Source organism: Alosa pseudoharengus, unplaced genomic scaffold, assembly GCF_046254945.1.
Source record: "Alosa pseudoharengus isolate Yale_2024_CS ecotype anadromous, Long Island Sound unplaced genomic scaffold, YU_APseudo_1.1 YU_APseudo_1.1_scf_12, whole genome shotgun sequence".
Lineage (NCBI taxonomy): Eukaryota > Metazoa > Chordata > Actinopteri > Clupeiformes > Clupeidae > Alosa > Alosa pseudoharengus.
In genome coordinates, this window is record NW_027468587.1 from 4,519,164 (window position 1) to 4,546,251 (window position 27,088).

The 27,088-nt window shown below is 41.7% G+C and overlaps 4 protein-coding genes across 6 annotated transcripts in view; 1 reads left to right on the forward strand and 3 right to left on the reverse strand.

Moving 5' to 3' along the window:
- Positions 1 to 6,675, reverse strand: part of crot (carnitine O-octanoyltransferase) — a 14,711-nt gene extending 8,036 nt beyond the window's left edge. For both annotated transcript variants that reach the window (XM_076279831.1, XM_076279830.1), the window contains exons 1-8: positions 6,522 to 6,675; positions 5,973 to 6,095; positions 5,663 to 5,787; positions 5,105 to 5,286; positions 4,322 to 4,446; positions 4,108 to 4,216; positions 3,421 to 3,514; positions 2,283 to 2,408 (exon numbers count right to left, since the gene is read on the reverse strand). In XM_076279831.1, the coding sequence (XP_076135946.1) occupies positions 2,283 to 2,408; positions 3,421 to 3,514; positions 4,108 to 4,216; positions 4,322 to 4,446; positions 5,105 to 5,286; positions 5,663 to 5,787; positions 5,973 to 6,087 (876 nt within the window). In that variant the 5' untranslated portion in view covers positions 6,088 to 6,095; positions 6,522 to 6,675. The remainder of the gene's footprint in view (positions 1 to 2,282; positions 2,409 to 3,420; positions 3,515 to 4,107; positions 4,217 to 4,321; positions 4,447 to 5,104; positions 5,287 to 5,662; positions 5,788 to 5,972; positions 6,096 to 6,521) is intronic.
- Positions 6,676 to 8,004: 1,329 nt separating this feature from the next.
- acbd7 (acyl-CoA binding domain containing 7) lies at positions 8,005 to 10,409 on the reverse strand. Its single transcript, XM_076279835.1, has 4 exons — positions 9,693 to 10,409; positions 8,629 to 8,746; positions 8,479 to 8,541; positions 8,005 to 8,291 (listed from the first exon to the last, which is right to left on the reverse strand). Exons 1-4 carry the CDS (start codon positions 9,702 to 9,704, stop codon positions 8,218 to 8,220), a joined length of 267 nt encoding a protein of 88 aa, XP_076135950.1. The 5' UTR covers positions 9,705 to 10,409; the 3' UTR covers positions 8,005 to 8,217.
- A 50-nt stretch (positions 10,410 to 10,459) lies between these two features.
- Positions 10,460 to 11,934, forward strand: rpp38 (ribonuclease P/MRP 38 subunit). The gene is made up of 2 exons (XM_076279834.1): positions 10,460 to 10,548; positions 10,904 to 11,934. The coding sequence occupies exon 2, from the start codon at positions 10,921 to 10,923 to the stop codon at positions 11,734 to 11,736; it is 816 nt and encodes a 271-aa protein (XP_076135949.1). The 5' UTR covers positions 10,460 to 10,548; positions 10,904 to 10,920; the 3' UTR covers positions 11,737 to 11,934.
- Positions 11,935 to 12,877: 943 nt separating this feature from the next.
- nmt2 (N-myristoyltransferase 2) lies at positions 12,878 to 23,699 on the reverse strand. 2 transcript variants are annotated; one of them, XM_076279833.1, is made up of 12 exons: positions 23,555 to 23,699; positions 22,290 to 22,407; positions 21,624 to 21,768; positions 19,094 to 19,212; positions 18,029 to 18,120; positions 17,185 to 17,301; positions 16,443 to 16,613; positions 16,008 to 16,116; positions 15,413 to 15,583; positions 14,888 to 15,055; positions 14,205 to 14,342; positions 12,878 to 13,657 (listed from the first exon to the last, which is right to left on the reverse strand). In XM_076279833.1, the coding sequence occupies exons 1-12, from the start codon at positions 23,665 to 23,667 to the stop codon at positions 13,637 to 13,639; spliced, it is 1,482 nt and encodes a 493-aa protein (XP_076135948.1). In that variant the 5' UTR covers positions 23,668 to 23,699; the 3' UTR covers positions 12,878 to 13,636. The 2 variants fall into 2 exon arrangements, with proteins under 2 accessions (XP_076135948.1, XP_076135947.1); XM_076279832.1 differs by having other exon boundaries at positions 21,624 to 21,771.
- Between the last annotated feature and the right edge of the window lie 3,389 nt (positions 23,700 to 27,088).

Consider the following 27,088-nt stretch of genomic DNA (forward strand, 5'->3'; position numbering starts at 1 on the left):
CGACCAAGTGCTCCTCGCAAGATTTCTGACAGAGGAATCCGTAGAATAATTAGAAGAGTTGTGGAAGAAACAAGGACCACTCGCGGAGATCTTCAGAAAGACCTGGAAGATGCAGGTACAGTTGTTTCAAAGAAAACCATTAGTAATGCACTCAACCGTCATGGCCTCTATGCACGCTCACCACGCAAGACACCACTGCTCAAGAAAAGGCATGTGGAAGCTCGCTTAAAGTTTGCTGCACAACATCTGGATAAAGCAATAACATACTGGAAGAATATAATCTGGTCAGATGAGACCAAAATTGAACTCTTTGGCTGTCATAGCATAAACCATGTTTGGAGGAGAAATGGCACTGCACATCATCCTAAAAACACCATACCAACAGTGAAGTTTGGAGGTGGGAGCATCATGGTATGGGGCTGTTTTTCAGCATCTGGCACTGGCAGACTTCATATAATTGAAGGAAGGATGAATGGAGAAATGTACCGTGGCATTCTTGATAAGAATCTGCTGCCATCCACCAGGATGTTGAAGATGAAACGAGGGTGGACATTTCAGCAAGACAACGATCCCAAACACACAGCCAAGGAAACTCTTGAAGGGAATCATTTTATATGACCATTTCTTGCTCCAGACTGGGTGGAGGCTAAGCACATTTACATTTAGAAGGTATTCTCTTTCTCCCTTTGATCTATTCAATGCAGATGTAGCTGTGAAATGCTCCCCACTGGCTCCTACCATCTGTCCACAATCTGCTCTTTGGGTTAAACAAAGACCTGGGTTAAACTTAGCTGAATTATATGTTTGTGTTATTAACTGTACATTTATTCATGTTTGGTATCATTTTTATAGTCTCAGTACAAGGAGTATAATGAATTAAGTGTAAGAATGTTTAGAACATCCTGTATAACATTTCTACCTGAGGAGCCTTCCTAATATGTTAAATAGTAAGTGGGTGTGTGTAGGTGTGTCTGGGTGTGGCTGACGGAAACGGCGGGAAGAGATAGCCAATCAGAGGACGTTGTACCTATGATCACCACGTGAACCACACCCTTGCAAATTGAGCATAAAAGGCCAGCCTCTTCCGGTAGTCTTTAGAAGAGAAATACTGAGAACATCTGGTGGAAACCCATGATGGGGTGAAACAAACATGTACCTCTCTCCCTTGAGGGCCACTGGCCCTCACTGAAAAGAATAAAGCCTGGATCCTGATCGTGCACCGTCCTGATTGAGTCTCAAGAGAAATATGGTAGTAAAAAATATACTATCACTCTCAATTGGTTTCAGAGAAAGAAAATCAAGCTGTTAGAATGGCCCAGTCAATCACCAGACTTGAATCCAACTGAAAATCTCTGGAAAGAACTGAAGATCAGAGTTCATAGAAGATGCCCCCGGAACCTTCAAGATTTGAAGACAGTGTGGAAGAATGGGCAAAAGTCACAGCTGACCCCTGTTGTAGACTAGTTTCTTCATACAGGAGGCGTCTTGAAGCTGTCATTACCAACAAAGGGTTTTCTACTAAGTATTAAATACATTTCAGCAAACTTGTGTTCAATACTTTTTCCCTGTGTCATTTCACTTTATTGTAGACTAGTTTCTTCATACAGGAGGCGTCTTGAAGCTGTCATTACCAACAAAGGGTTTTCTACTAAGTATTAAATACATTTCAGCAAACTTGTGTTCAATACTTTTTCCCTGTGTCATTTCACTTTATTGTAGACTAGTTTCTTCATACAGGAGGCGTCTTGAAGCTGTCATTACCAACAAAGGGTTTTCTACTAAGTATTAAATACATTTCAGCAAACTTGTGTTCAATACTTTTTCCCTGTGTCATTTCACTTTATTGTAGACTAGTTTCTTCATACAGGAGGCGTCTTGAAGCTGTCATTACCAACAAAGGGTTTTCTACTAAGTATTAAATACATTTCAGCAAACTTGTGTTCAATACTTTTTCCCTGTGTCATTTCACTTTATTACACACAACTTAATTTACGGACTCATTTGTTTTGATATCTTTGTGTGTGTGAATTACTTGGGTTGTTACTGACATCTGGTAAAAAAAATAGCCCCATCAGAAATATCTTTACTGAGAAAAATGTTGACTCGTTCAATACTTATTTTCCCCGCTGTATATGGTAAAGAGATGTATGTATGTATGTGTGTTTTGGTATATAGTATGGTTTTATAGAATCTGTATGTAGCTGGTAGTCGGCCTCTTTGAGTGTGTGTGTGTGTGTTTGTGTGTCTGGCTGTGTGTGTGTGTGTGTGTGTATTTGTATTACCGGTGAATAGTTCTCTGGTGTAGCATAAGGCTTGCTGTCGTCCAAGGACACGACGAACAGACTGCTCTGAATGATCTCTAGGATGCTCTCATTGGCCGGGTCCAGTGACATCAGGTGCTCCCTCGTCTATAGGAGAGAGCAGGGACGACATAGTGAAAATAGCAATAATGGCCTGAATGATTAAATTTACTTATTACACGGCTCTTCATAAAGCAGAAGAATGCTCCATTCACTTCAATGGGCCCTCCCAACGTTCGGTGGTCTGCTATTTCTCAATAACAGACCGCTGTCAAGGAAAATGGGTTTTGCTTTGTTGTCCCTTCAGGGCGGAACAAGACGCCTCCGCTGCGCGTCGGGTTCCAGTTCACCCTGTCGGGACCTATTTCCGGATAATGACCGGCGTTCTATACATTATCCCTTACATTTTAATCATTTATGGATTATGTCTTTGCAATAACAACAAAAAAACTGTCTGAGACCTCAAACTTTGACCTCTATTTAAGACCCACTGGAATCAGTGCCTCAGAATACCTCTCTTGAGGCACTTGTGTCTCCAATGGCCATTTTGCTGCTGGCATTCCAAATGAATGAATGAATGAATGAATGAATGAAAAGTCTAATAGTCTAGCTTGGACAGAGCTTACAACACTTTGCTGGTACGGATCTGTGGCCCCTGTGCTCTAATAGGATAACAGCGGCCATCGTGTTCTAATAGGATGAGTGTAACAAAACCCCAGCTGTGTTTACCAACGTTGTTCTAAAGGTCTGCTTGGGTGAGGACAGGCCTACAGCTCTGATAGGATAAGCATCGCAGTAGCCGTCTCACCGGAGGGGAGGACAAACCTACCGTGGTCATCTCACGGGATTAAGACGAGAGGCTTACAGGAAGGCTACACTGGACATGTAACTGAAGCGTTTCGCTTGCGTCTGCTGCAACAGTTAGCTTCCGCAATAACCACGGGAACTGGCTACACCAGATGCGATAGTGGCGCGTACATTCAAACAAATCAGACCAGAATTCTAAAACTATTTTTATGTGGCGCGAACGGAGCTGCGGACCCGGTGTAGCCCGGGTGTTACTGGATCGGCCTGACTGACCAGAGACTCTGCGGTGGTGGAGGCTGTGATTGGCTCTTACCTTGGCCCAGCGGGTCCTCTCCTCGGTGGTGAGGGCGGACACCCCCTCACCGGATGGCTCTCCGTCGCAGCACTGCTTGATGTAGGTGAGTTGCCTGCAGGGGCATTAGCAAGGCACGTTAGGCCCCTGATGTGGGTGAGTAGCATGCAGGGGCATTAGCGAGGCACGTTAGGCCCCTGATGTGGGTGAGTTGCCTACAGGGGCATTAGCAAGGCACGTTAGGCCCCTCACGGGCAGTCCACGGTCTACTGGACATTCAGAGTGAGCACTGTTTACAAAGCAAGCTACAGCGTGTTTGCTTCCTTCTTCGTGCCAACACAGAGGTAAAAGGAGAAGAAAGGTGTGTTTTCATGGTGTCACATAGCACCTTGTCAATAAAACAAAAGGAAACTGAAACAAAAGGAATCCAAAATACTTACTTATTTAGAACAATAGTAAAATTCCTTTCAACAAAAGGCAAGCCAGTTCACAAAAGGCAAGCCAGTTCTCAAAAGGCAAGCCAGTTCTCAAAAGGCAAGCCAGTTCTTAGTTTTCTTTTCTCTTGCAAAACCAATGGGCATGTCATTTACGGCAAACAAACACTGTGCAAAAGCATTCAAGTTGCTTTGCCTTTTTCATTTGTGAACTAAATCAGGGCAACGTCCTGCAAAGTGACGGCAAAATGCAAAGTGTATTGCATTTGCTTACCTTAAGAGTTCAGGTGGGGTGAGGATTTGACCATCGCACAGCACATCAAATGTGAAAATCCGCCCACGGCACATCACTATTAGATGCGAAGGGCATGCTCCCTCACTCTCTGCAGGGCAGGGAGAACATTTAGGACAAATTGCACACCGCTATATAAAACACAGCGACAAACTTCTACCTGAAGCAAGCTTCAGAGTAAACAGTGAAGTTTTACCTGTTCGGAAGTAGTTGATGATTGAATCCTTGGTGATGCCTGGCACCTTGCATGTGTTGAAGAGCATGCGGAACTGATCCATGTCGAAGGCCGTGCTGCCCGACTTGTGGATGGCCAGCCTTTCTCTGACCCAACAAACAACCACAAAGCATTAACACCATGCCCTCGCTGTGGAGAATTTTCACTAGCTATTCAAACAAACATGCTTAAAACATGCTTAAGTCCAAGACTGAATTACTTTTCTATGAGTACAGTACCTAACCAAAACTTGGTGTTGTCTGTCTGTCAGTACCTAACCAAAACTTGGTGTTGTGTATTGTTTTTGTGTGGGGTTATGGGAGAGTTAGGTTTAGTGGTCCTTTCCTTTTTGTCTGTCTATCTGACAAACTGTATGGTGCATGCTTAAGTCCAAGACTGAATGACTTTTCTATGAGTACAGTACCTAACCAAAACTTGGTGTTGTCTGTCTGTCAGTACCTAACCAAAACTTGGTGTTGTGTATTGTTTTTGTGTGGGGTTATGGGAGAGTTAGGTTTAGTGGTCCTTTCCTTTTTGTCTGTCTATCTGACAAACTGTATGGTGCAAGATGAATTTCTGAAAAGATCAATATCTATCTATCTATCTATCTATCTATCTATCTACCTAAATGTCTATCTATCTATCTATCTATCTGTCTGTCTGTCTGTCTGTCTGTCTGTCTGTCTGTCTGTCTGTCTGTCTGTCTGTCTGTCTGTCTACAATTCAAAGCGCAGCCCACTAACGGGCACTCTGACACCTCCTTACGTGCGGATAAGGTCCCAGTACTGCAGGTTGTGCCAGACGCTGATGCTGGTCCGCTCCAGTTGTTTGCCTTCACAGGGTGGCCAGCAGTGCTCCAGGTAAGGCGCCGGACCCCCGAAGTTCACATTGAGCTGAGAGGGCATGCGGACCTCCAGGTACGCCGCGCTCAGCCACCAGTCTTCCAGCTGTGGGTGGGAGGAAAGGGTGAGGGAGGCAGACGTGCGCTAGGCCCAAATACCACCGTTAAAACAAGACTCCACACTGAAGCAATAAAAAGCTGTAGGCAACAAAAGGCTGTGGTTAAGTTCACACTAATCGGTAAGCGAGTGAGTAATCTAAACTAAGCGCTGAAGGGCTATGGTAGTGATAAAACAAATCATCTTATCTCTATCTGCCACAGTGCAAACGTACAGAATTTACATAAGGCTCAGAAGCCGAGTCTTTTGTGAATTATTATCTAATCTGTTAGCTGAATTGATAAAACCTATACATTTTCCAGTACCTGACCAGACAACTAGCCAGACCTGGAAAGGACATTTCCTAGGGTTAGGGTTACGTTACCCAGTTCCTCCGACTCTTTGCTCTTTGAAGCAGTCTCTGATGTAGGTCATGTCCGACACCATCACCAAACTGCTTCACTATGGCTGCAGTGTTTTTGAACTCTTCTTCAGTTGTGAAAGGTCTCACTAAAACATTGAAGAGTGACAAAAGAAATACGATCATCACACAGTTTTAATGATTTCAGCGGGACGCCAATTACTCGTTAACACTTATTTTAAGTGAGAAATCAAATCTAGTCTGTCAGTAAAGAAGTTGAAAACAATCAGGTAGAGCTGTCGATTACAACCTGACAACCTGTCCCACTACCTACCTGCTTCCAAGTATTTGCTGAGCGTTCCTTCCAGCGAAGGCACTGGAAGCGGAGGCAGGGCGCTCTGATACTGAAACGTCTGTTCAGCCGTCGATTCGAACACTTGGTTGTCCATCCTGTAACCTGTCAAAAAGGGAAAAATTATGAGTTAAGAGTGAACGTTTCTTTGAGTGATTAAACTGGGTGATGAGAAGTGAGCAATGGCAAAACCTTGCGAATGCTAGCTTATTCCCTTAGATTAGATTAGGCTAACTTTTACTTTGCAACAACGTCATTGTTTACCAACTGAAGACTATAGTCGACTACTGCCTGCAGCTCCAGCAACAACAACGTCGTCAATTCTTTAACCGTTCACAAGATGCAAAGTAGTCTAAATTAACGTGTGTGTCAACTGTTTAAACATGCGAAATAAACACCTTATTAAATATAACACTTTCATTTCCCTTTTACAAAAAATAGGTCAGACTAGACTCGACTAACGTTATCTATAACGTTATAGCTTCTAGCAGAGAAAGAAATAACGTTACCGAACAAAAGATGCAAGCTCACCTCTGTAGTTCAACGTTGCCTGCTGCCTTAAAGCAGACTTGTTCACGTTGTCCTTTACTGCTGTTTGTAGACTGATTTGTCATGCAGGTCAAGTGAGCTGTGGTCGCACAAACAGTCACTCCCGGGGCAGCCTCCGACACTCCGGTTACCTTTCCCCCAGTTTACAGTCCAACTCGATAGAATCCGGAAGATCTGACACTGCGCATGTGCACACTGTGGACTGCAGTCAAAGTAGCTCTTTGGCAGAATGAAAATCCCCCTTCTTCAGAGACCCAGCATATTAATTGTTGTTCACTCATGTCAATGTCTTGCTCTTGGGGTAAATATAAACTTGCCCGTTGCGTTAATTATGCTACTCTGGTGGTTAGACTTTTAGATATCATACCTAACCTTATGGACTGCCCTCATTCAGCCCTATTGTTGTATTAGAAAAGTTCTCTGCTCCATTTTGCATGAGTTCTCAAGGCAAGATTAATAATACGTCTGGTCTTTAATCAGCCAAAGAAGACACACAACTCCTCGCGTAGTTGCTCTCCATTGGCTTTCCAGAATAAAATTCAAATCTCTCACTCTGGTTTGTAGGACACTTACTGGATCTGCACCTGCTATTTGAATATGATCTCTACATCCCCACTTGCCCACTGCAGTTCCATCCATTAACACTAAAAGGTCACTATCAAGACCTCTCCTCTGTGGTGTAATTAGTTGTCTAATGTTCTGTGTTCTTGTGATAGTTTTGGAACTTTCAAGAAGTTTTTAAAGAGTCATCTGTTCACCTTGCTATGTATGTTTATGGTCTTTGTTCATGAGAACTCATTATTTTCATTGTGATATTGTTGTTATCATTATTACTATTATGCTTAATGTAGGCCTTTCAACTTTATTTGAAACTATTTTTTAAAAACTTATGTAGTGTTCATACACTGTAAACAAAAGTGTCTGCCAAATACCATGAGTCATGCCCATAATAATAACCGGGACATTAAGGAGGGATGAGCTATGCCTTTGACACCCGTAAATAACCTCAATGCAGCAGTGAAATACTCAATGCAAGATTGTTGATTACAATTCTGTACCACCGTTCCACCAATGTAGCTTCCCCAGCTGGGTTCATCTTGCATATTCCCTGTTGGATTCTTGCCTAATGAGGACAAAGGGTGCTTGTGTTTGTGAATCTGTGCCCACCATAACAAGGCCAAGGCTATTGTGCTGTGCACTACATACAGTGATGCATAACAGGGTCTATTGCCACAAAGTATGACAGATTAAATTGGTTCTTTTACATTTGTTTAGTGAACTACCCCAAAAACATGTCACATAGTGGACTATGTTTGCTTGCAAGTTTCAAATGAAACAATAAACCAAGAAATATATACAGTATGGTTTCATTTTTCAATAAACAATTTTACCAGACTGGATAACATAATGATTGCTTTTCTAACTCAAATCATCATGCACAACACAGAAAGTTTGTAAATGAATAGAATTTATTAAATAAATCAGTCAACCAGTTACATAAACAAAATGTGCATGACTTAAATGATCAGAAGTAATTATGTGCAAGAATTAAAAGTAAAATGACAGATACAAGTAGTCAGGGTTAATGCAACACTACAAATAAAAACTTGAATAGTTGATAAATGCATGTATTTTCTATTGCTTTTCTCAATTCTAAATTTCACTCAGGTTTTTGTCATCACATGCCATATTTGGCAATGATCTCCTTGGCCAAGGCGATGTAGGCGGTCATGGCATCCTCTTTAGACATACCTGAAATAGTAATGAAGCATAGCTTGAGTGCTGATAAGTGTGGTTAATTGCACAGCAACAATTCTTCACTGCCAAAGCATTCTAATGACAGATAGTCCATAACATGAACTTTGAAACTGACAAAAAAAAACAAGAATTAAGGCTGTACTCATTTTATATTAAAATACTGAATCTAAACTGGTATTACCTTTCCTGGAATTCCATGCATCCCATTTGGCCTTCCCCTTCATATCCAACATCCCAGGTCTGTCTGAGGAGAGAATGGGATGCTTAGGGAGATCATCTTAGTATGCTGTGTGTGAAAGGTCTATAATTTAAGGACTGGGACACTAGTTACCGATGTTTACGTCCCCAACGGTGGCTTGCTTGTAATAGCCATACATGTCCAAGAGCTCCTGATCAGTGGGCCTGCTCTTCACTTTCTTCACATCCTCCGCGTGCTGCTCAAATTCTGCCTGCAGGAAAAACAAGTTATTCACCATTTATGAACTGAAGCATCATATGTCCTGATAAATATTACACATGACACTATAACACAGTCCTAATGATAAAATATGGGTAGGCCTACCTCTTAAAGTAGCCTACATACGTGACATTTTATGAAAAACAGGCATATCTTTACAGATGTTGGTGTGATGGTGCCAAGTTGAATGCAGAAATCTACTTCACAGTGATCCACTATTATTATTTGTATTGTTATAATTATGATCATTATGATCATTAGTTTTACTAAATTATATGGTATGCCTATGTGTTTGTTTTAGCAGACAATCTGGAGAGCAAATATCTGAGTTTATGGCATGTTGTGGAGGAGATTAATTTCTAATCTTCTTCCCAGTCATTCTGTAGGCCTATTGTGTGATGCAACTGTACATGTACTATTATATTTCCCCACAATGTGCTTAAGAGTTGTGTGAATACTCTATGCTCTCACACTCACACATAATCTGGGCAATTTATAATTCAGTCCGATCAGTTGCTCAACAACTTTGGCCGGTGTAACTAAGAAATGCGCTTGCAAAACAATGCCCGTGACGGCCACAGTCTTTGTTAAGCAACTGTTTCTAACAAAAAAAAAAAAAAAAAAAGTAAAGAAAGGGAAAAAAGGAATATCTGAAATTATTTAACGGTACTACATGAAAAATTACAGGCAATTTCTTTAATTTTTGCCGACAAAACGCTGCAAGTGATGCTCCCTTGTTCAAAATGTGTAGGCATATGTACTGCTGGTTCAGCTTTCAATTATTTATATTCTCCCTACCCACTGACATAGGCCTGTACGTAGGCTAACTGAAATATTACATTACAGTGCATAAATAGGCCACAGAGTTCTGACACAGATAGCTTTGACCAAGACATCATTCAATGCAGTTGGTCAGCGTAAAGGAGTTATAGCGTTACCTGCAAAGACATTTTCCTCCGTTTTTCGTTCGGCTGGCTCTTCTCACGACCCCTCCACAGGATACCTCTGCAGATGAATAAAGGCTCACGATAATACTAAACCAGGCCTCCAAGCACTGCAGGGGTGGAAAGTGAAAGCTGATTGGTTGGCAGAAGTCCAATGGGCAGTTGCAACTTGCAGCTATTCAATCTGTTCTGTAATGAGGCTAGGGTCAGAGAATGTCTAATTACTATTCAGCTTTGCACGCAGGACTGGAGTGTAAACCGTGAACTGGTAGCCTACCAAAGTAGCTCGCTCACTGCAAACACTTTCTGGGCTACAGCAGAGCCCGTCTGCGGCTAACGTTACACCATACATCTTACATGTGTAAAAGGACTGTACCTTGTCGTGACTGTATACTTGTAATTTACAGTTTTACTGTCAATGCAAAACACGGCGTGATCTCTATCTATCTATCTATCTATCTATCTATCATGCTAGCGATAGTTAACTAACGTTAACGTTTAACAGTAGGCTGCATTTACAGTAAGATAACGTTAACGTTGGCTTTAACGTCACCCTTCGCCGTAGTTAGCTGCCGTTTTGTAGTTGTGCTTAATATATTTCACACTTTTCTACCATTAGACTTGAAAATTAAAGAGCAATCAAATGGTTGTTGTCCACTCCAAGACTATAACAGTTATCATAGAGAAGTAACTGTATTTCTGTCAGGACCGTTAGACAGTCTGCTGAACACTGGTAGGAACCCTTGTCCACTGCCAGTTGTTCCAGGGGGAAGGAATAAAGTGTGAATGTAAAACAACATGGCGGCGCCCTAACACACACATTTACTGTCTATGACTACATGTTGATCTGGTAAGTGACTTATCTAAGTGCACATCTAGCGAGTCTGCTTTTAGTGATTAAACCGTTTTATATTAATGATCTGAACAACAACAACAACAAAAAACATATGACATATGATGACAAGTAACATTTACTAGGAGTTTAGATGGATTAGCTATGTTAACCGTGGACATGGCTGACTAATGCGCTTTTAGACCAAGTTGATTTGATTATTAACTCGTTTTACTAATAACAATTAATATTGATTAGCATTTATATCCCAGACCACCTGTCTCAGCCACAGTATGTAAACATAACGAACCACCGAGACTAGCGTTGAATTGTTAGAAACTGTCTCACGTAATTTCTTTGTTTTTTTTTTCAGCAAAAAGTTGTACAAGAATGGCAACACAAATAAAATCAGGCAAGAAATCAAAGAAGAAACCAATTCCTGTGAAGACCTCCCTCAATAACCCATTTGATTATCACTGGACTCCTCTGAACAGTGACCAGATGCATTTCATCCTCAATACCTTGAAAGATAGAATCTCAGAGATTGGTCTCCAAAAGAGAGAGGTGAAGGCCTTTCGAATGTGGGGGAAGAGAAAGAAGCCAAAGAAACTGGAGGAAGCCAAGGAACCATCACAGCAAAAAATGGATGTTCAGCCTGTTCAAACCTCAGAGCAAGGCTGGACAGACATTGCCGCAAGGAAGCAACTAGCTATTGGCATAAATGAGGTCACCAAGGGCCTGGAGAGGAACGAGCTGTCTCTCGTGCTTGTGTGCAACTCGGTCAAACCCAGACACATGACACAGCACCTAATCCCCTTGAGTAAAACCCGTTTGGTGCCAGCCTGCCAGGTACCAAGACTGAGCGAGAACCTGGCAGGCATCATGGGGCTCAAATGCCTTCTGGCTCTTGGGTTCAAGCGTGAAACACCAGCGTTCACCGACACCGTAGCAGCCATAGTGCCAAAAGTGCCATCATTAGACGTTGCTTGGGTACCCTCACTTGCAGGACAGGCAGTGGGCTCCGAGGAGGGTCATCAGGAGGAGAAATCGGAGGAGAGGGAACAGGCGAGAGGACAGAAACGCAAACTTGAAGAGACTCCAAGCACCACAACCCCCTCATCCTCTTGTTTACAACCTCTGAAAGTAAAGAGGATTGTTCCAAATCCCTCAAAAATTCGCAAACCAAAGAAAAATAAATTGAAGTGATGAACTTCAACAGAGGACTATAACTGTTGTTTTGGTAACAAACATGCTTCTACAGCCTAACTGAAGACAATGGAAGAAGTCACAAACCATGTAATTAGTCTCATAATTTGGATGAATTTATTCAGTCAAATCCATGCTGGTATAATCCACTGTGTACTATAATTAAAATAATTCCCATAGTTGGATGATCGTCATGTACTCATGGTGCTGGTAATTTATCAATTTCTTAAACAATTTGCGATGGAGCTCATTAAAAATATTGTTTTCAGAAAGAGAAAGCTGAGCATTTCAAAACTACACATTTTATATTTAAAAAAAGAAAAAACCTCTAAAATAAGGCAAGTACTTTGGGTGTTGTCAAAGCGGCTCCAATTTCTGGGCATTCGTACCACAACACGTACAAACATGGCTCACGTGCATGCGCATACAACCAGGCTTCAGAAGAGCATCCCAGAGCAGTAAGACGTCTGCAAGGTGCTTCTATTGCAAGATATTACAACAGTACCGCACAGACAATTTCATAGGTCATCTGGTTGGATTGTATACGTTTAACACTGCTCAATTTCACTGAAAAAAAGGAGAACAAAATCACCAGAAACTACTTTTAAAGCAAGTCATGTTGAGAGACCCTTGGGCAATGCAAAAGTTGTAATTTTTCATTGACTAAATCGGTCATAAACCATGCTTTTTTGGTCACCCAGGCCATTTATGATCTTTTTTTTTTTTTCAAATGAAAGGTAAGAATTCACAATGTGTTGGCTTTTTAAAAACAATCACTGTTTCTGTGATAGAGAATGGCTGTACCACGTGCTGAATTCTCTTCACCATATTGATGGTATCAGAACAAGTGGGTACCTTTATAAACATCTCTTTTTTTCCTTGTTCTTGCTTTTATTTTAAAATAAAAAAGACAAATACTGTCAGGAACTTAATTAAAACATACTATAACTTAAACAGAAAATACTATCAGCATTGTCAGGAATATTGTTTGTGGTGAGGATAATCTACCTGCAAGCTTCCCCTGCTAAATTATGCAGCCATAATTTAAACAGGTCTAGAATATTGTCTCCTCACAACTCAAACACTCCAAACTTGCACAGCAAAATTACATTAAAAAAACAAAATAAAAAAACAAATGCACCACAGAGCATTCTGTTCATTTATGTTTAGGTTGTGCTTCAAAAATGCAAAATACATTCTTCCTTGAAAATACCCATGTTACCCTTCCACCCTCCAGAAGTTCCTCTTCCCAATGCAAACTCACAGTTAAGCTGCACCAACAGAGGCTCTGCTTGGAGAAAAGAAAACATCACAAAAACTAACTTTGGGATTGTAACCTTTCCCCTCCCATCCCACAGAACACAACGGATAATAAATATCTGCCAGTAAATGTACAGAGTTCTAAATGTTCGCTTTTGTCAAATACAGATGCACCTTAACTGTACAAAATAATGAAACAAACATACAAACAAAATAAAACATTTCTCAACAATGTCATACACAACTCCCTCCTATGATTTGTGTATGCAGGTAGACCACTGTATTATTTGATAGTAAGCATGAAAACACGTTGAATGGAAGGTGTGTGTGTGTGTGTGTGTGTTTGTGCACAGTTGACAGGAGTTAAAAGTTGGTACTGTGTATAGTCAGGATGGAGAGATATCTTGTTTTCGTATGAGCCACTTTTTCATGGATGGTGCCATTCACATTCAGGATAAAGAGGAGGAGAAGGAGCATCCTCAGGTGATGATCGCAAGAGCAGCTTAAAGTCTTATCGTTCGGCTTTGACAGGTCTGAGTTTCTTGTCATCTTTTTTGTTTTGATTTAAGTTTTCCTCCTGAGGACTACCCTCAGGCTCAAGGTCAGATGGAGAAGTGGTACGGGCCCTCAGGGTGTCGTCTTACTGTAGAACCAGTCCGACCTGATGAGACCAAGACGGCAGATGTAAGTTTTCATAACCACCAAACAGCAACAAACTTCTGAAGAAAAATGGTGTTTGGTGTTTAAAGCCCCCATCGTCGTCTTCCAGGCAGCGCTGCATTGAAGGCACTAGGGTTAGGCAAGGGTTAGGTGCCTTCAAGTCGACAGTCGCAGCGCTGCCTTGAAGTTGACGGTGTAGGTTTGAAACACTATTGAGCAAGAAAAATACACTTGAATGTTACAGTGGGCGGACATGATGGGGGATGCTCAATGCAAACGACACTGTTAATGCTAATCAATAATTTTAATGGCACTTTGGGTTCACATGTTCTGTTTAATTGCTGAATTCCAGGAAGGTTCTCTGTTAATGTATAATAAGGACTTCCATCAGCATAAACAGACTAAGCAATCTACTTCCCATCAATGCCATTTCACCAAGTTCTTGCCAATTATGCACTTTGTGGTCTGATGTTAGACATATAGTAGAGGAACTGACGCATCATTACCAGTAGACTAAATTCAATGGTCACAATGCATAAGCACCCCACCTTCTCTGGCTCCATTGGGGGGCACTTCCAGTTGAAGAGATAATACTGCAGGTTGCCGTCTCCAATGCCAAACTTGAGCTTCTCCAGAAAAGTCTTGTTCTCCATCAGATCCAGAGCATTGAACACATCAAAGCCTTTCTACTCAACAGAAACAGGAAATACAAATGAGTTCCTGGAGCGCTTAACATTATTGATTATGTTACTATATCAGTGTGGTCTCTTAATGTTATGGCATTACCGCAACAGCGGGATGTGTACTCATGTTGCACGTCAAGAAAATATTACACACAGATGCAACCTCTTCAAGACCCTATTGTAGGGCTGGGCAAAAAAATAAATAAATCGATTTTCTCTTTAAATTCCATCACTGAACTTTATCCAGCTGCTGATGGGGCATCAAGCATAAGCAGGATCTGATGTCAAAAGTAATGGAGCTCATTAGTGAGGTTACCCATAAGCATAGAGGCTTAGGCCTACTGCACAATGTATAAACTAATGATACTGATAATGCAAGGGTAGGCCTGATATCTGCACTATAAAAGTCAAATAGCCATTCCAATGACTTCGCTGTTCAGTTAAGGTAAATGAAGCTAAAAAAACCTGCATATTTCCCATTTAAGATAAAAGTGTGCTCAAACATGTTTATTCATCACTGTTGTGTCTACATTGCCAGCGTGGCTTACCAGTTTGGCCAATATGAGGGCATCGTTCATCAGGTCGATGAGGGGAGTCTGTGTGTGGACGTTGTAGAAAGAGTAGGCTGCCTTGAGACTCTTGTGCTGGGGGTGGTGCATCACTGTCGAGGGGAGGGTGTAGAAACTGGTGAAGTCTGTCAAAACTCCATCAGGACTCTGGGCGAAACAGAGCGAAAAGGAATCATCTATACATGTAAAATTGCATGCTTGAGAGATTGTTTTGACTACACACGGTTTTGCTATGAAAGTAAAATAACTCTACACTTCAGGTATAGGTCAAGTCTGGTGGTGGCTACTTTTTTGAAGTGGGTCAAGTCTGGTCAGGAAGCGTTTAGCCAAAATCGCATTATGGAAAGGCCGCGGTCTGATTATAGAAAATACTATACATACAGGCCAAATGTCTCCATTCTCATTTACACTTTCTAAAGAACATGAAGTAAGAATGTGGGATTGGAATGTCAGATTTTACACTCCCCCACCCTGAGATTCTGCTGTCTGTATCTGTAGGTTTACCTCCACCACGAACGTGTCGATAATATTCTCCTGCGGTAAGAACCAGTGGGTCACCTCCTCCTCCTGCATGACTGGCCTTAGGTGGAACTGGCTCAGGTGCTTCTGCAGAAGGGCGGTCACCTGAGTCACGTCTGCCTCCACCATGCGCCTCAGACCAGGCGTGCGCGTGCTCTGGAGAGAGAGAAAGAGAGAGATAGAGAGAGAGAGAAAGAGAGAGAGAGAGAAAGAAGGCAGTGAGAAGATGATGGGGAGTGTGAGACCCTTTGGGATGAACTAGAAGAGAGATTGTGAGTCAGGCCTTCTTGTCTGACATCAGTGCCTGACCGCAGAAACACTCTTCTGAATGAATATTCTGAAATATCTTGTGGAAATCCTTCCTAGATGAGTAGAAGCTGTGATAGCTGCAAAGAAGAGGCCAACTCCTTTGTATTACCTATGGATTCTGAATGGGATGTCGTTGAAGTTGTGGGTGTAATGACAGGCAGCCCAGTACTGTGTGTGTGTGTGTGTGTGTGTGTGTGTGTGTGTGTGTGTGTGCGTGTGTGTCTCATTGGTGTGGGTGATCCACTGTGTTCAGTTTTGTGTGTGTACTCACATCTGGTAGTCTGTAGAGCTTCATGGTTCTCTGTAACGTCATGTTTCTGCTAAGGTGAGAGAACTTCACCTCCACCAGCTTCCTGGGGTTCAGAGAACGATGCCAGTATCTACAACACACACACACATTGTTGTAAAATTATACAAATGTCATTTCTATAAATAGTAATTTCCTGAGTGGCCACGTTGAGTCAAGCAAATCACCTCAACCAACTCAACTACTCACTTAACAGTGAGAATGGTAACATAGTCACACATTCTCATCTAACTGTGTTCTATTTTCTCAATGGTTCCATTTATCCTTAAATAAAATAACCCATGGCTTCATGCTTAGTCTACAGACGGAATACCAATGAGCATGTCTTTCTAAGAGTTTGCAGGTATGTGCAAAAGAATGTGTTTATTAATGAAATGGTTAGTGGGAGGGAAACTACACCTGCAGGTGGAAACGGGTTTGGGCAAAACAACACCAGCCGTGTACACAGCCTGGAATATTCCCTCCAGGTTCACCCGTCGTGTGATCTCACGGATCAGCACTGGAGCTACTCGCTTCGAGCGCAACTTTTTATGCACACACAAAAAATTGATCTCCACCATCCTCTTTAACCTGAGAGAAAAGGAAAAAGGCGAAAGAGAGAGAGAGGAATTTCAATCAATTTTAAAGACAATTCTGGCACAAAATGAACCTAAGGGTTAATAACACATGTGTACCGAGTTCGTCCGTTCTCTGGGATATGTTTTCATGCTAATCGAACGTGACCAGTTTTATCACAAAACGCTAATTAGCGTATAGCGCTAGTCTTCGGGGCACACGCAAAGTAAAAAGAAATTGCTATTTCTATACCACTAACCAGGCTTAAAACAGCACCACATTTCCACGGTAGCATAATGAGGGGCCCTACATGTAAATTAAAGCATTGAGAACTTTGTAAGTGTACAGACAGTTTATTAAAAAGATAGTTTAGAAACAGTACCGTTCACGTATACAAGCGGGCGCCATCTTGGGAAAACAGTCACGTGACAGTTCAGCTCACGTTGCTCAAGTCCAACGTCGTGCAACGTGAGCTGAATTGTCACATGACTGTTTTCCCAAGATGGCGCCAGGTTCATTTTGCGCTGGGTCCATTAAATAATAATTTAATGTGAGTGGTCTTATGTGTATGGATGTGTACACTCACGTGTCGTAGATATGGATATCAGCGGGGATGGCACTGATGAAACCAACCAGCTTTTTATTGGAGGAGACCCTCACCCCGCAGTGCCACTGAGAGAGCCAACCAGGGGGCCTCAATGCCCTGAGAGAGAGAGAGAGAGAGAGAGAGAGAGAGAGAGAGAGAGAGAGAGAGAGAGAGAGAGAGAGAATAATTGAGTTGACAGATGGGGAAGGGTGAATATAACTGGACCAAAAACACAGGAACGAGTCAAGTACAACAATAAACTGAATCAAGGCAAGAGAGCAAGCAGTAAGTGAGAAGGACGCAGGAAAGACAAAGTGACAAACGCAGAGAAAACTGGTTTTGGCAGCGGTCAAATCTCGTCCAGTCACTTCTCGTCTCCTCTCACTGCTGGGCTAGACAATCCAGTGAGGCCAAATAAAAGGCTTCAAACAAGAGACAAAGCCATATAAGGAAACACAGACATGCACATTTTAAGCGCATCAGGTATGTTACCAAATATAAACCTGATGGTCTATTAATAGCTTCACTAATTGGGGCAGACTGTGGTGAGGAATAATGGCTTGCATTAAGACGGGTATCTTCAATTTTCCAAGGTGTGTCAGAAACAATAGCGAGAGTAGAGTGGAAGGTAGAGATTAAGGGACTGAGGGAAGGCTGACAACATTGACATGCACACAACAAAAAAGGAAAGAGAGGATATTTTGGATATATTTAAAGTACTGCCCAACACTAGGTGCATGGATAGACTAATACAGACATCAGTCAGTCCTCCCCATAGATCTATGAGTCCTCCCATCAATCATATTTCGGAGGGTGGACTAATTTACCATAAAGGCGTTCTTACCATTTCAAAAAGTTAGGGGAGTAGTCAAATCGGAACATGTTATCATCGTCCTCCACATAGTTCTCATTCAGCAAGGTATATAACTCCTTCAGCTGAGGAGAGAGACAAAGAGGGGGTTACTGAGTTAATCATCCTTCTCAAGAGGCATTCCTTGCAAAACTGTATGTGACTAGTTAGTCTGGTGTCATCTCTCCAAATTCACTTTGGTTTGCTAACCCTTCGAATGGATCGCACCTTGGAGGTGCATAGCCAATAACCATAGACTTAATTCCACAGAAAGCTATAGGATCAAGGAGGTAAACTCATGGGCTATACAGAATCAGCTGTGCGTCACACATTACTTGGATAGCCCACCCACAAACTATCTACAGATGTGCAGATTATCAACAAACTATCTGTTGACTACAATTTATGGTTGTGGTTGTTTCGGGTAAGGTGAGTTGACTACAATTTATGGTTGTGGTTGTTTCGGGTAAGGTGAGTTGACTACAATTTATGGTTGTGGTTGTTTCGGGTAAGGTGATTGTTCAACAACAATCCTACATAATGAAGTTGAATTTTTACAGATGATTCAGTTAAGTCTCGACAAACTATCAAACGAAGTAAAGTGTTACTCAACTGTATTCCAGAACTAAAAGTCTAGCTGATATTCAAGCATTTATCTACATTTGGTATTTCGGATTTAAAATGTGACTTCTCAAACCCTAAAGCCCTCCCTAAGTGTGATTCATGTCTTGTAGAAATGTCAATCAAAGGCTGCTGCACAAAATCTTGCAGCATTACACTGGGGGGAAAAACAAGCTGCTATATCAAGCCCTATAGACTGCAAGCAACTGTCAACAAAAGACCATGTAATGTTAATGTAACTCATCGATTACAGGCGAAATAACCACTGGTGACGTGATATCACTCAACAAAGTAAAATAATCTCAACGTTTGAGATGATGAGCCATATATGTGAGATATAGAGCTTCAGGCTGATTCAACTAGTATATAAGTTTATATACTCTTTTGATCCTGTGAGGGAATCAAATCCCCACCCCCCTTGCCCTCCCACTCTCTCACCACTTCACTATTGCTGAGGTCCAGTGTATCCCACATGAAGCCTTGTGGGAGGGAGTATGGCTCCTGCCGGATGTTCTCCTTGTCTGGCTCGATGGGCCCGTGGGTCGTCACCACCTCATCTGCGAACACGCCACAAAGCACGGACGCTATTCAGTTAGGTGTAGGGATGTACCGATTCTGAAATTCTGGTCCTACAGTATACTGATGTGTAACAATTTGACCGATACCGATATTTTTTTCTTTGTCAGTTTAGTTTAATTGTTAATTAATATACCATTTAGTAGAGTGGAAACAAATATTGCCAATATCAGCCAGCAAGGCCAATGTTGGCTTTTCTATTGATGCACCACTAGTTAGGTGCTAACTAAAACAGTTACAACATATATCTGTCGAATGTCAATGTCGAAACGCAGCAACTTTAACTTCTGTATCAAGTTGTGGTAGCGCAGTAACATAGAACGAAATGCAGTCAAGGTGTGGTGTTGTGATGAATTATACAAAGGCATCGAACGTGATTCAGCCAATCATAATTAAGGACCGGAACTATCCATTTTAGAAAGTGCTGCAAAGGTTATGTTGACACATGGGGGTAGCATTTGGAGCAATGTTGCTGAGCAATCACATGACTGGTTCCTACAGTTCTGATTGGATGCACAAGTGCCCAAACAACATGGCTGATAAACATTGCCAAACAACACAGCTGGTCAAGGACCCAGTTAAGGTGGTACTCAAGAGGACAAATATATCCATTTTTTTTTAAATATCACTGAACATGCAGTTACAACTAGACTGAAATGGCTGAGACAGGACAAAATGGACGTGACAAAGGGTTGCAGCAAGGTGTGGCCGTTCTCGTCACACTGCTCCTCTCAAATCAGCTTAAAGGCCAAAATGCGCTCAACGCTGCGCCTACATCCTTTGACCACAGACAACTCAAAATTAGGGTTGTACTGTTAGGGTGCAAGGGGTTAAGGCGTCATGTATGTTGTATGTTGAAATATGTAGGGTCTTTATAGTGGAAAGCAGGCTATAGGTAAGTGGACCTACCGTGGGTGCAGAGGGTGCGGCCTCCCCTGGGCCCACCCTGATTTGTTTGTCCCTGACTGACACTGATCGAGTGAGTGTCATTTTGTAGACACTTAGGATATGCTGAATTTCTTTAGGGGAAAAATGTCCTGTTACTGCTTATGTGGTGGAGGAAAGAACACATTGTAGTAACCGACGTACTTATCAATCCATAAACCAAGAACATCAAGGTCGTCTTCAAAGCATCTTCTCATAATAGGCTATAGCAAAAGTCAGTTTAATGACAAAGCAGTCTCATCCTCACTACCAAGAAAGGAGAGGAAACAATTGATTGCACAACTACAATTCTTTAAATGGAGTCATGATTTAGCCTAGTAATTTTTAAGAAGACATCCGTGAACACACATAGGCTAATATTTCATATTCAGAGCTAAGTAACTATTCCCAAATGGCAAATAGGCTTCATAAGCAAATAGTAATAGATCAAATATTGAAACTACGGCACTATCAGATGACATTCAGGTGTCTACCTTGCTTAATTCTCTTTTTGTCTTCGAAGTTCAACACAAAGCAGGTGGCCAGAAAGCAGGACAGAGGGAAGAAATGGAAAAAAAAGTGACAATGAAATTTTATACAGAACCTGTAGCCAATAAGAGTCAGATCTATGAAACTAACCATAACCTACTGAAAATCTAGCATGGTGAAGTTGGGCTCACTACATTAGGTAATAGACTGCCTACCTATGATGACAGCGATGACAGTATCATTGCGGCAACTAAGATTTATTTTACTTTGAACATTGCTTTGTGGTTAATACACTAATTCAAAACAGTAATGAATATGAATAGCTCCAAGATCAATTTCCAAAAGATTATTTTTTTATTCCTCTTTTTAGTCAACTTTAGCATGGGTTCAAAAACCTATGAGCCTAACTGTATAGGCGATTTTACAGTTATGAGTTTTCAAAGTGACATCATCCGCTATAGGGGTCCATAGAGAATGCTTTGCTGGAGGTCTATGTGCACCCCTGAGGGTAGTAGGCAAGAGGCCTGGAGCTCCTATCTAAGGGGCCGAGAGGCCTAGCAAGGAGAAAGAGCACACAAAATGTGGGATTAGAGAACTACCCTTAATGGGTTGTGGATTAAGACCTATAAAGTTAACTCCACAGCTACGTTTCCACCATAAAACTCACCCAAGATCTTCCACCGCCTGTCTGAAGCCTTTTCTACCCTTTTCTTGCACAAATGAGGTAAAGCACTAAGAAAAGCCTGTAACTCAATGCAATGCAACTTTAGGCATCAGAACTAAGTTTTGGAAAAGGCTTCTACACATCAGCAGATTGAGTTTCTCACAGCATAGAAAGCAATGGCCAAAGTGCCCACTCTTACCTACAAAGCAGCGATATTAATACATTTAAGCCCTTGCATGCTAGATACTATGCAGTGGGGTTTTTTTGGGAGCGTGGGGTTCAGAACTAATGATTAGGGGGCAGAGGGCCACTCACTGAGTTTAGGAACAGGTTGTGTGTCCCAGAACTGGTACTTGTGCTTGCTGGCCTCGTCAATGTTCTTGGCTGGGCCTTGGCAGGTGCTCAACAGCTCCATGGCCCTCTGGATATCCTGCAGCTTCTGCATGGGGATGGCTGGGTTCTGCTGAGGAGAGGATGAGAGGTAGTTAGGCTCATTACCCTCTAACATTTTCAGAAGCTTTGATGTTGATGATGAATATTTGATCTTGTATAACTTCTTGTGCCTTTGTGTGCTTTGCAACTATGGTAACAAGGCACTAGGGAGGGAGTATCTATCTATTCTATTCATGGGCAATTCCATGGAAAATTTATTTTTTTGTAACATCCATAACGCCAATAAATTGTGATGGTATGGTATGATGTGAATGATTACATGAAATTTGAGCATTTGCTATTTTTTTAGAATGTAAATGAGAAAAAATGCACAAAAAATGATTTATCATTCACATCATACAAATGCCAAGGCATTTCACTGGCGTTATGGATGTGACAAAAAGTCAATTTTCTGTGGAATTGCCCTCATGTTTTTTCTCTAGGCTTCAACAGAGGAAAAGGTACAATCTGGATGTCCTGTACTGTCAACACACGATTTCAGAATCCTATCAAAACAACAGTGAAACCAATGTGACCTGTCTTTTTCACCTTGATCTCTTGTGAGTCAGACGCAGAATCTGATTTAGCTCCTCCTGAGCTGGGTTTCTCTTTCTTTCTCTTCTGTTTCTTCTTTTTCTTTTTGGCTCCCAGGTCGCCCCCAGGGCTCCTGACAGGAGCATGGAAGCACACACACACACACACACACACACACACACACACACACACACACACACACACACACACACACACAATCAATCGGAGACCAGAAGAAGAAGAGAGCACAGCCATTTGAGAGACCAGCACTTGTCTTTAAAATTATCACATTCAACTCATGTTCTTCAAACAATAAATTATGAACCAAAGGTTGAGCAACACATTTTAAATATATTTAAAATTGGAGTGTGTGCAGATCTGACCAAACATTTAACGTTAAACAAGTTTCCGATGACAAAGTAATCAATCCCCTGATAATGTGGGGATATAACATTAATCTGATAAGGTAGCAGCAATCTGCTAAACCTGCACGGCAACACGACACGCATAATGTTAATAATTCATACCGTGACAGGTCAAACAGCAGTAAAATATGATACTTTAGACACGTGTGTGTGGAGTATTGTTAAACCCATGGTTGTGTGGCAAGCTTTAGGGATGCAAAACCACGGAACAGCACTGGTCTGCCTGACGACAAGCAATGCTTTAACGGAGACTGTCATTTCCGTTAGCCTCATTGAAACTAACGTTGGTTGATGTTAGCTCTATGATGCTTTGTTTGCTAAGTCACCGGCAGATTGCACTGATTACCGTAATTTAACGATGGTCATAAATAACCTTTGTCTACATCAATGATTCAAAACAAAATGCTCATTTTACTACTGCGCCGCTACTACAAATGCACCATCGTGACAAGCACTAAGAATTATTGCAGAGCATGCAATGGACCTAAGCAGTTAGCTATGCCAGCTAGCTAACTAGCACAATTTCATCCTTTCATTCAGATGTGGTCAGTTAGGCTAGCTAACGCTGCCTCGCGTTTTAGGGATGCGTCGCTAACCAACCAGCTTGCAGTCTAGACAGTATTGATGCCTTTATGTACTTTACATAAACCAAGGAAGCAAGCATAGTAACGTTAGCTAATTAGAGACTGGTTAGCTAGTACACTGAATGGATTGCATAGCCGACTTAGCTAGCTAGCCATGATTGTTGTTACACTGCCCGCATGCACCGCCTGGTCGCATCCCTGTGTGGCTGCCTGTCAGAAGCTCCACAAGCTGCTCGTGATGTTCTCTGCAGGATGTTCTTACTAAACTTACCCTTGCATATGTTCATTTTCCTCCTCATTGTCTCCGTCAATCCCGCATGTGTCCTGGTCATCTAATTCCAAGCTCTGCTGGCTGGCTGCAGATTCGCTATCCTCCGCCATCATGGATGAAAGTATTGGGAGAAAAAAATGTTGACTAGCCGGGTGCCCAGCTAGCAAGTGATACAGGAGACCAGTGCAAATCACAAAGAGTGCACAACTGCGTCCTCTACTGTTCAATTCAGTGAGTAGCAAATGGTATCACCTTGACGACTTGCCTTGACGCCACTCTGCTTCTGCAAAGTGCTAACCAAAGATTCTAGAGCGCTACCAGGCGCGCGGGAACCTATTTTTGACCAGGGGTGCTGAATAACAAAAATAATGGATGTCCGACGACCCCCCCCCCCCCCGGACATGCCTACGTCATTTTAGTGCGGTGTGCGGGTGATAGCGAGAAGTTTTAGAAAAGTCCTGGGCAGCCACAAATTCCAATGTTCAGCACTCCGAGTACTACACTGCGCCACCCTAATCCCACAGAATTTGACATCATTAGCCTATTTCAGTATAGCTAAGGAAAATTACTTTTCTGATCGTCAAAACCACACCAGAGATGTTAGGTAAGGGATAATGCCCGACGAGGTGTCCATTATCAGAAATAAATGAACGATGCGGAGGCGTGAACTGTCCGACGCGAAGCGACGCTTCTGCGAAGTCCATTTATTTCTGATAATGGACGCATCGAAGGGCATTATCCCGTTATACCATGGTCACTTACGAAATAAATAAATATGAAATCAATTATTAATACTAAATGAGTTTTAGAGTTAAAATCGTTCGTTTTTTCAGCTGTTTTTGCAATGCTGTGGAATGTTGATAAGTCACAGCTGAGCGTAGGTGTTGTCAAGCAACGTCATAATAATTTTATAGGTGTAGTATATCACTTTTTAAATGACACCCTTGGTTATGGTTATGGTTATGGTTATGGATTTAGCAGACGCCTTTGTCCAAAGCGACATATAAATACAAAACAACATAATAATATTTAAAAATGAACAGGGAACAGATTAAAATCTAGGTCAAATATAGTAAGGAGAATAGTTGTAGTACACAATAATATCAATTCAATCAATAGCCTAATAAAAAAAGCAATGTAAAAAAGGGGAAAGGCAATAATAAAACAATAATGTCAATTCAATCAATAATATAAAAACAATAACATGCTAAGACTACATTAAGGAGAATATCAATAATAAACAATAATGTCAAATTAATTAACAGCCCAATTAAAATAAAAACAACATTATATAAACCATAACACATAAGCGCTTAAACAACTAAGTATATGTTGAATAGGAATGTCTTTAGACCCCTCTTAAACGACCCAAAACTACCACAGGAACGGAGAGCACTGGGCAGTTCATTCCACCAACATGGAACCACTGAAGAAAAGAGTCTGGAATTAGACCCAGTTTTTATGACTGGTCGACACAACATACGCTCACCAGAAGACCGCAGTGGGCGGTTGGGCATGTAAGGCTTGATTATTGAATTAAAATAACTAGGAGCAGATCTAGTTAGTGTCCTATAGGCCAAAGTGAGAGATTTAAATTTAATTCTGGCTACTATAGGGAGCCAATGGAGAGTAACTAGGAGAGGAGTTACATGTGTCCTCTTTGGCTGATTGAAGACCAGGCGTGCTCCAGCATTTTGAATCAGCTGTAATGATCTTGTTACACAAGCGGGTAAGCCAGCTAATAGTGAATTACAATAGTCCAGCTTAGAGATGACCATGGTCTGAACAAGAAGTTGTGTGGAATCTTGTGTCAGATAAGGTCTGATCTTCCTAATGTTGTAAAGCATAAACCGGCATGATTTTGCAATAGAAGCTATATGCTCAGAGAAGTTAAGTCGGTCATCAATTACAACGCCCAAGTTTCGTGCCGATCTAGTTGGGGTCAGTGAAGTTGAGTCAAGCTGGATGTTAATCTGTTGGGGAATAGCTGTTTTAGCTGGAAACACCAAAAACTCTGTTTTTGAGAGATTAAGCTGAAGGTGCCGATCTTTCATCCAGGCTGAAATATCCTTAAGGCATGCAGAAATCCGGTGGGAAACACTAGAGTCATCAGGTGGGAAAGACAGGTAAAGTTGAGTGTCGTCTGCATAACAGTGATAGTCAAATCCATGGGAGCGAATGGTATCACCTAAGGAAGTGGTGTAAATAGAGAAAAGCAAGGGTCCTAATACTGATCCCTGAGGCACACCTGTGGTGAGGGCATGAGACTTAGATACCTGTCCCTGCCAAGACACGTTGAAAGAACGCGCTTTAAGGTAAGATTCAAACCAGTCAAGAGCTTTTCCAGAAATTCCCAGTTCAGATAGTATAGATAGGAGAATGTCATGGTTAACAGTATCAAAGGCTGCAGATAAATCTAGTAGAATTAATACTGATGACTGAGCAGAGGACTTAGCTACTCTCAATGCTTCAGTCACAGACAGAAGAGCAGTTTCAGTAGAATGACCACTCTTGAAACCAGACTGCATAGGGTCTAGTAGATTATTCTGATGAAGAAAGTCACAAACTTGCTTGAAGACCACTTTCTCCAAAACCTTTGACAAGAAAGGAAGAAGGGAGACAGGTCTGTAGTTCTTCACCTCAGTTGGATTAAGTGTACTTTTCTTTAGCAGAGGTGTAACCCTAGCCTGTTTAAAAGAATAAGGAACTATTCCAGAACTGAGAGAAGCATTAAATACATGTGTGACTGCTGGTAGAACAGCGGGTGAGATAGACTGTAGAAGAGTGGACGGGACAGGATCTAATGGGCATGTTGTTGGACGACATCGCTGAAGCAATTGAGAGACTGCTTCCTCATCAAGAGGAGAGAAAGAGTCAAATGATGGGGTCGTACTAACACAAGGCAAAGCCCTCCTTATAGGAGCATCAAACTGAGCACTTATTTTAGCAACTTTTTCAGTGAAAAATGTTGCAAAGTCATTTGCTGACAGTGAAGTAGTTGATGGTGGTGGTGGAGGATTGAGGAGAGATTTGAAAGTAGAAAAAAGTTGTCTACTGTCAGTGGCGCTCTCAATCTTGCTTTGATAGAATGCCTTTTTTGCAAGTGTAACAGTGGATGAAAAGGATGACAGCAAAGACTGGTAGTTACTAAGATCATTTCCATCTTTGGATTTACGCCATTTCCTCTCAGCAGCTCTAAGTTCCTTTCGTACTGAGACTATACTGTTCGTCAGCCATGGATGGCGAGGTTTAGAACGAGTAGGTCTTGAGGAAAGAGGACATGCTGCATTCAGACAAGATGCCAGTGTAGAGCAGAGAGTCTTTGTAGCGTCATTAACCTCAAGTGTCAAGAATGAGCTAGGAGTAGGTAAAGCAGATGTTACTTATGTATAAGCTTAATATATACTTAATATATACTTGGTATAAGCTTAATGACAGACCATGGTATAAGCTTTAAATATAGGCTAATAATCAGGCTGCAATGATCTCGCAAATAATTTCTGAATAGCCTAAAGTGTGTCGTCTCCACAGCAA